At 43.5% G+C, this 10,295-nt stretch overlaps 1 protein-coding gene across 3 annotated transcripts; it reads left to right on the top strand.

Annotated features, from left to right (window-relative positions):
- The first annotated feature begins 340 nt into the window (after window positions 1-340).
- Window positions 341-9,999, top strand: LOC118234866 (CAAX prenyl protease 2-like). Of its 3 annotated transcripts, XM_035431693.1 has the most exons (9): window positions 653-686; window positions 1,125-1,227; window positions 1,431-1,470; window positions 3,055-3,138; window positions 3,946-4,024; window positions 4,677-4,844; window positions 5,270-5,341; window positions 6,787-6,849; window positions 7,075-9,999. In XM_035431693.1, the coding sequence occupies exons 4-9, from the start codon at window positions 3,079-3,081 to the stop codon at window positions 7,296-7,298; spliced, it is 666 nt and encodes a 221-aa protein (XP_035287584.1). In that variant the 5' UTR covers window positions 653-686; window positions 1,125-1,227; window positions 1,431-1,470; window positions 3,055-3,078; the 3' UTR covers window positions 7,299-9,999. The 3 variants fall into 3 exon arrangements, with proteins under 3 accessions (XP_035287582.1, XP_035287583.1, XP_035287584.1); XM_035431691.1 differs by lacking the exon at window positions 1,431-1,470 and having other exon boundaries at window positions 341-686; XM_035431692.1 differs by lacking the exon at window positions 1,431-1,470 and having other exon boundaries at window positions 493-686; window positions 3,059-3,138.
- Window positions 10,000-10,295: the final 296 nt, after the last annotated feature.

The following is a 10,295-nucleotide window of genomic DNA, read 5'->3' as shown; positions in this document are numbered from 1 at the left end:
AGCTCTAAAGCTGTTCGGAGGACAGAATCTCCTGAGTTGTAGCCTAGTTGAAGCTCCATAAAGTGAGTCACAGTGGCCGTCACTACCTGCGAATCACTGCGTAGTTGTTAATCTATCATGTCAATAGACCAAAAGAGAATCTGCACAAATACATGTGCATGTATGTTTAACTGAAATTTGTCACAACACAAATGGGCTTTGAATATATATTAAAACAGAATAGTCGTAATACTTTGTCGCGAATGTGAACATGAACCAGTCTGCCCCGTGTAATACGATTCGCAGTCCTTAAGCAAGTCTTTTGGTTACACCTGACTTGCATCCATGGTGTCAAGCGCCAGCTGGTGATGACGTAAAATCCTCGCGCCGGGACGCTCTGCTTTCTGTTACTGAATTTTTCGCATCTGTTTGTTCTTTAATTTTTCCCTTAAATAAAAGTACGAGACAGAAAACAAGGGCTGCGATATTTACTTTTATTTACCTCTCCGCTCTCAGCCCGTCCCCTGCGTCATGTCAGAGGATGATGATTTCACGTTTCATTCAATGTTTTCCGACGAAGTGTCGATAAATAACAACGATGGTTTCGTGTCCCCGGACGGACTTTGCTGGGTGTCGGTGCTGTCATGTTTGCTGCTTGCCTGTTCTTACGTTGGGAGTTTATATGTGTGGCGGAGCGAACTGCCCAGGTAAAGAATTTTCTGTACTCAGCATTCGATCCATTCATCGTCGCAATAACAAGCTAACATCTGCCTACCTACCATGACTATGGCGCAAGCAGTTGCTAACCTGTGTTTCCCCTTCATTATCTGGGGGTACTGTAAGTGTTTGCAACAAATGTCTGTAGCTATTTAACAGGCTGTCGAAAGCGAATTGGCTGTCGACCTGACCATATCATATAGCCTATTACTTTCCACTGCTTGTCAAACGATGCAGCTTCACCTGTCAGATAACTTGCTAACACGTACAGCTGACAAGGTTGAACTATTTCTCAAGGCAATATGTGATATGTATAAAGCGGGCTCACTGCATAACTTGCTGCATGTTTTCCACATATTCACGATTTTATTGCGGGGTTTGTATAGAATCTCTAATGCACTGAGATGCGTTGTGTGTTTGCGCTTTAGGGATCACCCGGCTGTTATCAAGAGGCGGTTCACCAGTGTGCTGATCGTGTCGGCACTATCGCCTGTCTTCGTGTGGGCATGGAAACAGTACACTGGCGTCAGGGTAAGTGCCGCAGTCTACGACACAGGATTAAGGGGTAGTTTGATACCATTATTCTTCTGCAAAACCTAATTCTAAAACTGCTAACAATATACACTTACAAGCAGATATTGCGCAGGTGCCTACACGTTGCTTTGCCTTGAATAATTTAGTTAAATTAATAGGAGGTACTTGCATCTCTTATACTAATGGTGTGTTCTCAACAGCAAGTCTAGGGGAAGACCCACAGTTCACTACGACTAAGAGGTTTGTAAATGTATGTCATGTGCATGCCTGGTTTGCTTTGTCGAGGGCAGTTTGCTTTGACCATAATGGAGGAGTATAAACCTCCAGTTTAGACCTTTAGACCACTAAACTTTAATAAAATGGAATGTGTTCCCCATATGCAAGATTAGTTTAAAGTTCAGTAGCTGTATGGTGTTCATCTTGCTGTGGTGGTTGTATATGGCAAGTGTTAATGTTAATGAGACTCCGTAGTCCTGTCACATTTCAGATAGCACTTAACACGGCATCAAAGACTTACCAGCTGCATACATGTTTTTCTCAGGAGTGCAAATTGACTAGTTACTTAAATCCAGTTACTGGAGGGGTTTCAGCAATCTACAGTATCACCCAATACAACCGAATTAAATTAAAATAAATTGGGTGATAGGTTTCTGAAACCACTCCACATGTTTCGCTGGACCGCAACAGCGAGGCCAGCCCTACAAAGGCAAATGTCTGTGACTGAGTGATGAAGTTACACCATTGGTCAGCCGAGTTATGAAGCTACACCATTGGTCGGCCGGTCCAGCCATATACTAGGTTTTGACCTAGTCTTGTTTCTATATGCTTTGACACCGTTGTCTTACCAATGGTGTCAAAGCATACATAAAACATGCAAACTAGTGTTCTCTCTTTTAGGCAGGCTGGGGCAGTAGGTTCAGTTCGCCATTTATTTGTAAACCCACTTCAGAACACAGAGAGCAATGTTTCTGTGGCACTGCTGTGATATAGAGATCTGAGTGATCAAAGTGGCTAGGAACTGATGTCTAGCCCTCCTGGAAAGTATTGCACCAGAACCCCCTCTGCAAACCAGTAGCGGATGGTAGTCCATTGGATTGTGGTAGTCGGTAGTGTGGCTGCTATCCTGTTTTACAAAAGGAGCGTTCTTTCTGAAATAAGGAGGAGGATATTCTTCACCTGTTTAAAGAATGTTCAAGTGTACAGCCTGTGTTAGAGCTGTTCAATAAGCTATGTGGGAAAATTGTATAAGGTCTTTTTAACCCTAGTTGTTTTAGCATTGGGCACAAAATATAGTGTAAGAAATACAAAATATAGAGTAAGAAATATTGGTGCTTGTTGATAAATTTGGCCAAGCAAAGCTGGTAACTTACAAAGCAAGGAAATCCTGTCCGACTGGCTGGCAAGTGATTCTGTTTTCGTCCTGCAGCCTGTGGTGGTAGCTGTAGCCTGGATGAATTTAAGCACACGCAGGCTATAGGTGGGGCTGTGTGTGAGTTAGGTTAAGGAGGAGGTCTGATGTCTGATTTTTAAAAACGGAGTCATAGAGCTGTGTCACGGGATCTTTCTGTTTTGAAAACTTGTTTCTTGTTGGACTTTTGTTGTTTTGTTTTGCTGGGGAGTACCTGAGCACACTGCCAGTGTCAGTGATAGTTTAAGATTCAAAAAGCTGAAGACATCTGCCAATAACGTGCCCATGTCCCTCCTCTGTGCTCCCCTCCGCTCCATTTTTTTTCTCTCTCATTCTCTCTCTCTCTCTCTCTCTTTCTCTCCCACTCTCCCTCCCTCTCTACCTCTCTCTCCCTCTCCCTCTCCCTGTCCCTGTAGCCAGGACCCTCTCTGCTGGCCCTTATGGGTATTCGGCTGGAAGGCGTTCTTGCAGCTGCCACTTTGCCTCTGGTACTCACTATGGTAAGAACTGTTTCTGCGGACGGGTAAATTCACTGTAAGGCATTTTTTTATTCACCCACCTCAGACTTTAGACAGCCTATCCCTTTATAAACATCCGTAACAGCCTTTCAACAGGACAAACTCCAACTGCTGTTTTCCAGCCCTGGGTAACAAAGGCTCATTTTAATCACGTCTTTATTTATTTGGCGCGTATTTCAATCCTAGGTGTAAGGTGTCTCACTGGTGGTTAGTTTCAGGTGATAAACTGATGCTGCATAATGTTTGCCTGTTCAGCTTTTCTGAGCAACCCTGATGTCGAAAATTTGGAATTTGCAATTCCAATGGGAGTTTTGAAAAACAAACTCATGAGTGTTGCTTGGACAAAAATGCAAAATAGATAGAGCTGGCATATACAAATTACCTGTGTGTAGTTGTGCTGGATCTATTCATTGCTTTATATTGCAGTGACAACATTAATATTTTGTTACATTTGACACAAGATGGAGAGTGATTGATTATTTCCTTTTGCCCTCTAATTTTTCCTCGACTATAGTGCTGTGGGCAGGAGAAAATGAAATGCATTATGCGAGATTATTAGTTTCAGTAAACTGAAAAGGAATAGTTTTATGAAGTCTTATATTCAAAAAAAAAAAATCTGTACCCCATTGTGATCGAAATACTTTAAGGAGAAAGTAATCAAAATTGAATGTGGGGGAAAAAGTGCTTTAAAGCAATACCTACAACTTAAATATACCTATACATTTTTGGTACAGTTTGCTTTAAACTATAAATGTGTTGTTACTGGAAATGGTGCTCCCTCCCCCCCAGGCTCTGTTCCTGGGGCCCCTGGTTCAGCTGGTCCTGGACAGCCCCTGGGGTCTTGTTGATGGAATTAAACTGGGTTTTGGTGAGCACCTTCATGCAACTGCTTACTGTGTATTCAGCATAGTGTGCGTGTGTGTGCATGTGCACGTGCGTGTGCGTCATGCGTGTGTGCGTATGTGCATGCGTGTGTGCGTGCGTGTGTGGTTGTGTGGGAGTGTATGTACTCATCTTTGGCATGCGCCATTGATAATGATGCACTGAAAAACTTTATAAAATAAACAACACATGTCACAAGCTATATTTTGTGCTCAAAATTTTGGAAAGCTACGTGTATTCTTTCATTCTAATAAACTGCTCAGAGAAATATAATATATAATATAATAATAATAATATTTTTAAAAAGTGATTTTGTTTCCCAAAAAGTCTGGTTTCAAAATTTTGGCATGATATTTTATGTAAATATTTTCAATACTGAAAACCCTCCTTTCACAAGGACGACACTGCATCATCCCTGATAGTGTTTTATAAGATTGATGAATATATTCGGGGGGGATCTTTGTCAGTTCCTCCACACAGAATTATTCAAGTTTCTTCACATCCTTCAGCCTGTGAAATTCCCCCTTCAAACCACAGATTTCTGACCAGGCTCAAGTCGGCCATTATAAAGCGGTGATTTTGCGGTCAGCGTCTGGTCGCGTTAACGCGTTTGCGTGCGATCGCCTCTCGTCCCGCAGACCCCTGGTTCTGGACGCTGTGCGTCAGCGACATGCGCTGGCTGAGGAACCAGGTGGTGGCGCCGCTCACGGAGGAGCTGGTGTTCCGGGCGTGCATGCTGCCCATGCTGGTGCCCTGCGCCGGCCCCACCACCGCCATCTTCGTGTGCCCGCTCTTCTTTGGCGTGGGTGAGTCCCTCTGCCTGCCTTTCGCCAGCTAACCCCGCCCTCTGCCGCCTGGCCTTTCCTTATGTCAGTATGTGCAGTGCCGACATATATACATTTTAAGAAAGCATTTTCCCCCTTCCTGATATCCTCCATTGTTGCATATTTGTCACACTGAATGGTTTGAAATCTTTGGACAAAATGTAATATTAGACAAAAGAAAACTACGAAACACATTTTTTAAAACTATTTTTTTCATTTATTTAATGAAAAGGGTTACTGAAAACACCCATATTGCCCATGTGAAAGAGCACTGTACGACTGTTAGATTCCGCATGGCTCACCTCTAAAACTGCACATGCTCAGCCTGTCGTTCTTCTTGCGTGCCTGTCTGTGAGTCTCTTTTTCCCCCCACTTTGCACCTGTTCTGACTGACTGTGTGATTCCAGCCCACTTCCACCATGCGATCGAGCTGCTGCGCTTCAGACAGGTGTCTGTGTCGGGGATATTTCTGTCTGCAGGTAAGATGCTGTCAGCATCACTCTACCAGTATATCAGTGCTCAGCACTGGTCTGCCTGTACCTGGACATTGTGACCACTCCTATGCCTGTGTATTTTCCTGCTAACAAATGTTCCAATAGCCACAATACTTCATCATATTCTGGGAACCAGCCTGGAAGGTGGTGTGTAAAGAACAGGCTGTTGTTACATAAACAGTTATACACATGGAATATGCTACATTTCCAAAAGTATGTGGACGCCCCTTGTAATTAATGGTTTTGGCTATTTCTGCCACACCTATTGCTAACTGGTGCATAAGGTCAAGCATGCAGCCATGCAATCTACATTGACAAACATTGGCATTTGAATGGGTCCTACTGATGAGCTCAGTGACTTTCAGCGAGGCACTGTCATAGGATAACACCTTTGAAACAAGTCATTTCATCAAATTTCTGCCCTGCTAGAGCTGCCCAAGTCAACTGTAAGTGCTGTTATTTTAAAGTGGAAACATCTAAGAGCAAGAACAGCTCAGCTGTGAAGCGGTAAGCCACACAAGGTCACAGAACGGGACTGCCGAGTGCTAAAGTGCATAGCTTGTATAAAATAATCTGTCCTCAGTTGCAACACTTAATAGAGATCCTAACCTGGAAGAGTACCTCTGGAAATAACGTCAACACAAGAACTGGTTTTCCATGGCCGAGCAGCCATGCGCAAGCCTTAGATCACCATGCACAATGCCAAGCATCGGCTGGAGTACAAATAACCTAAATAATATTTTTGAAAATATTGTCACTGCAACATGATTTTCTCATCTAAGACACTTTTCATCCAAGAAAATTTGAATACTTTAGCTTTTTTGTGTCCTACATCTCAGGAGGATGTGTGAGATGAGTTTGAGATGGATGTTAGATTAGTAGGAGATGGATGTGAGAATGTGGGATGTTAGATTAGTAGGACATGGATGTGAGTGATGGATGTTAGATCAGTAGGAGATAGATGTGAGAATGATGGATGTTAGGTTAGTAGGAGATAGATGTGAGAATGATGGATGTTAGATTAGTAGGACATGGATGTGAGAATGATGAGTGATTTTTTCATGACACTTGTTACATGTTGCCCCATCCCAGCACTTTTTGGTAATTTGTCCTAATACTGTAGCTTATTCTTCTGCCTAGTTGGCTTTGCAGAGGTTAGGTCTGAATAGTGTTCACTGTGTGAACTAAACTGTGTTCTTGGCTAGAAATAGCTGTACAAAGTAAGTATTGTACCTTACTGAACCTGTGTTTAGCAGTTGTCTATGACCATGAAATGCAGTTTTGTACGTCGCTTTGGATAGAAGCGTCTGCCAAATAAATGTAATGTAATTTAATGGATACTAGATTAGTAGGAGATGGATGTGAGAATGGTGGATTTTAGATTAGTAGGAGATGGATGTGAGATGAAGAGGATGCTGTTTGTGTTTCAGTGTTCCAGTTCTCCTACACTGCAGTCTTTGGGGCCTACACCGCGTTCATCTTTATCAGGACAGGTTAGTGTGCACGTGTGTGCAACAGTGCCCTTCAAAAGCATGGGAACAGTAGAGTGTAATGTGTTATTTTTGCTATACGCTTAAGGCATTTGGATTTGAGATCAGAAGATTGTGTGCGTGTGTGCGTGTATGTATCTGCTTATATATGCTTGTGTGTGCATGTACATGCGTGTGCTTGTGTGTGCGTATGCGTGTGCCCCTGTTTATGTGTGCTTGTGTGTGCAGGGCACCTGGTGGGGCCGGTGCTGTGCCACTCCTTCTGTAACTACATGGGTTTCCCGGCGGTGAGCGCCGCCCTGGAGCACCCTCAGCGCCTGCTCATCGTCTCCTGCTACCTGCTGGGCGTGGTCCTCTTCCTGCTGCTCTTCTTCCCCGCCACTGACCCCTTCTTCTACGGCTCCTCCCCCATCTGCAGCCTGGCCGGCGGCCAACGGGCCGTGTGCTCCTGACGCCCGGCCACGCCCACCCACCTCGGCCCGGCCACGCCCACCTCCAGGAGATGGCAGAGTGGAGGGGTGCTCAGCCAGCAGGGGTCTCCACTTCCCCTCAGGTCTTCAGTGTTGTCCTCTGTGAGAACTCAGGCTTCTCTCTCTCTCTCTCTCTCTCTCTCTTTCTCTCACTCCCTCTTTCACAGTTTCTCTTCCTCCCTTTCTCATGCCTCTATATGGCCAGTCTGAACGGGGTCCAAGGGACCCCCTCAAAATCTCATCACTCACCTGTTTACACTCCTCTCCCTATTCCTCTGTTTACCTCTCTTAGTCCCTCTTTTTAATTCTCTCTCTCCCACTGTATGTTTTTCCTGTTGCTTTTTTCCTGTCCTCTTTTCTGTTGCTCACTCACACACTCCTCTGTCCAGAACTTTTCCGCCATAGAAACTTGAAGCTTGTCTCTTCTTGAGCTGATCGGGTTCCGCCACGCTCAGAGACTGAGTTTACATAGCCCTGCACCACCCTGTTACTGCACAGTTCTGCCCTGCTACTGCTGGGTCAGGGGAGAGTGGAGGACAGGGAGTGTGTGAAGTCAGGATCACTGCGTCTTTGATGAATGTTGTATACAGCACAACATTTTTCACACTTTTCATTGTTATATTGTGAAACTTTTCAACACCTCAGATTCTTACTACAGTGCACAAATCAGGAAAGTTTGATTAAAAATGAGCATGCTACACTGAGGGACCCGTGAAGTAATACCGCAAACCCAATCATTCCCATGACACCTACACAAAAATGACACATTAAGAGAGAGAGACAGAAGCTTCACATTGAGCATCACTGGAGATTAAAGCAATAACTACACCTTGGCCTGATCAGGGATTGCTTTTGGTAAAACAAAGGTGTATTTGAATGAAGAACTGGCCTATGGCTCGATTTGCGAAATGTGATTTAACCTTCTCTCCAGTTTTTATTTTGTGTTATTTAAAAAAGAAAGTAATTCATCTTATTGTTAATTGTGTAGCATTAGCGTAGAGTTTCCTGTAAGTGTTGCATAGACTAGGATTTTTTGCAGACTTACCCCTTGATGATTAATTTTCTACAGAGCATAATTCTTGGAATAGGCAACATCATTATTTTTTTAAAAACCAAAAAGGGACATCTGTGCCAGCAAATAAGACAAAAAGTACTATAAGCTCTAAGAAACAGCAGATATGCGGGTATTGTGCAACTTGCAGTTTTATTTTTCATTTTTTAAAGCGCAGTTTTAAGGTCATTGTGCGCAGTGATGACCCTTTCCTGTTGTCTCCCAGACTGCGGCTCTTTAACCCCCTCAGCCACACCCGACCACGCCCTTTAGACCAGCAGAGAGCAGAGCGAGTGTTCCGCCTGAGCGTGTCTGCCTGCGATGGCCGTGTTCCATACGAATGTACCGGCAGTGTTCTGTGTGTCCCAGTGCTCAGTGTGGTTCTGTTCCTCAGTCCCTCTGACTGAGCTTTGTTGCAGGTAGCAGGTTCATCGTCCAGCCTTTCAAGTCAAAGGGACACTTGTTTAAAATGAAAGCACTACATCTAACATTGTATAGAATCAAAGGGACGCTACAGCTGAACGAGTGTTTCATTGTTTAGAATCAAAGGGACACTCCAGCTGAACGAGTGTGCCTTTGTTTCAAATCAAAGGGACACTCCAGCTGCACGAGTGCTCATTGTGTCTATTCAAAAGGGACAATACACTGAACACTGGAAAGAGTTCCATGCTGATGGTAGTGTGCTCATCCAGCAGGTGGCGCTGTATGACCGGTATTGTAATATTGATGCGGGCGATGAGCCCCAGCAGCAGAAGGAAACATGAGACACTCAGGGCTTCGCTGGGGTCTGTCTCCTCTTCCTGGTCACCCAGTCTGCACAATTAAAATTTTTTATTGGTTATTTTTTCTGACCATGACACGGACACCCCTTCATTGAAAAGCTGTGGTTTAAAAAAAGTCAGGGGGGGATTGCATTCAGCCGGTCTCTTTCGCATTTCGTCCGTTGAGGGCAGTTTCCTTGTTTGCGTTTCCGCTCTAGCGCACTGAGTCGCACGCTAACGCCCGTCTGGGGTGAAGTGTGTCCGCCGTGGCCGCCTCGAAGCGCTTGCACCAGGGTTAACTCGCTCCCGGAGCGCTCTGCTGTTTCTGTCCATATCCGAGCCTACTGACGTTCACGTCAACTATAAGGTGCATACACTGTACAGCCGTTAAGTATGGTACGTCTACAGAAATATATTTTTGCAAATAAGTGTTATTTTACAGAAAAACCTCGGGAAAACAGTGAAGTACTTTAGGCTTTGGGTCATGGCTTTTGGGTGTTTTAGGCTTTGGGCCAACCTGTTACATTTACCGCACACTGACGAGTTACTTAAAAAGAGTTTAAACGCCACTGGACAGTAATTTAATTATAATTGTTATTATTTTTATTTAGTTATTCCTTTTGCAAAAGATTATGTGGATGTTTATATTACCAATGAATATATTTTGTAATGAGATCTATTTTGATGACCTGAATTGAATGTTTTGAAAGCTGATGTAGGTGCATGTTTCTGTGTTTACATCATGTGCAATTTTGGGACAAAGACTTTAACAGTGTTTTATGACAATCTTGTAAGGGACCTTGATGTATCGATTTATTCTTAAAATCCCGACAGTTTTCATAAATAAATGGGGTTGATTTAACATTGTCAATTTTTTCATTGTCTGATCTGATTGGTCAGTATTTTGTTTAAGTTGGTAAAATCAATTTTCCAGTTTTGCATTTTAGTGATTAGTTGTTTTTATTGTAGCTGTCCATTCGCAAATTATTCGCCCTTTAAGATAATGACGAAAGAAACGTCTCAGGAAAAACTAACTACTAAAAACTAGCTAGTTTCAAAGTTTGAATGCTTTGTTCTCAGTCATTTGCTGTATATTGTTACAGAGGTAAGATTGGGTAGTCTACAGTATGATTTCTGTAACAATGTCATCTTGGGTTTGATTTTAAG

The sequence above is a fragment of the Anguilla anguilla genome, chromosome 9, assembly GCF_013347855.1.
Source record: "Anguilla anguilla isolate fAngAng1 chromosome 9, fAngAng1.pri, whole genome shotgun sequence".
NCBI lineage: Eukaryota > Metazoa > Chordata > Actinopteri > Anguilliformes > Anguillidae > Anguilla > Anguilla anguilla.
The sequence above is the reverse complement of the archived record's forward strand: the minus strand, read 5'-3'. Positions and strand labels throughout refer to the sequence as shown.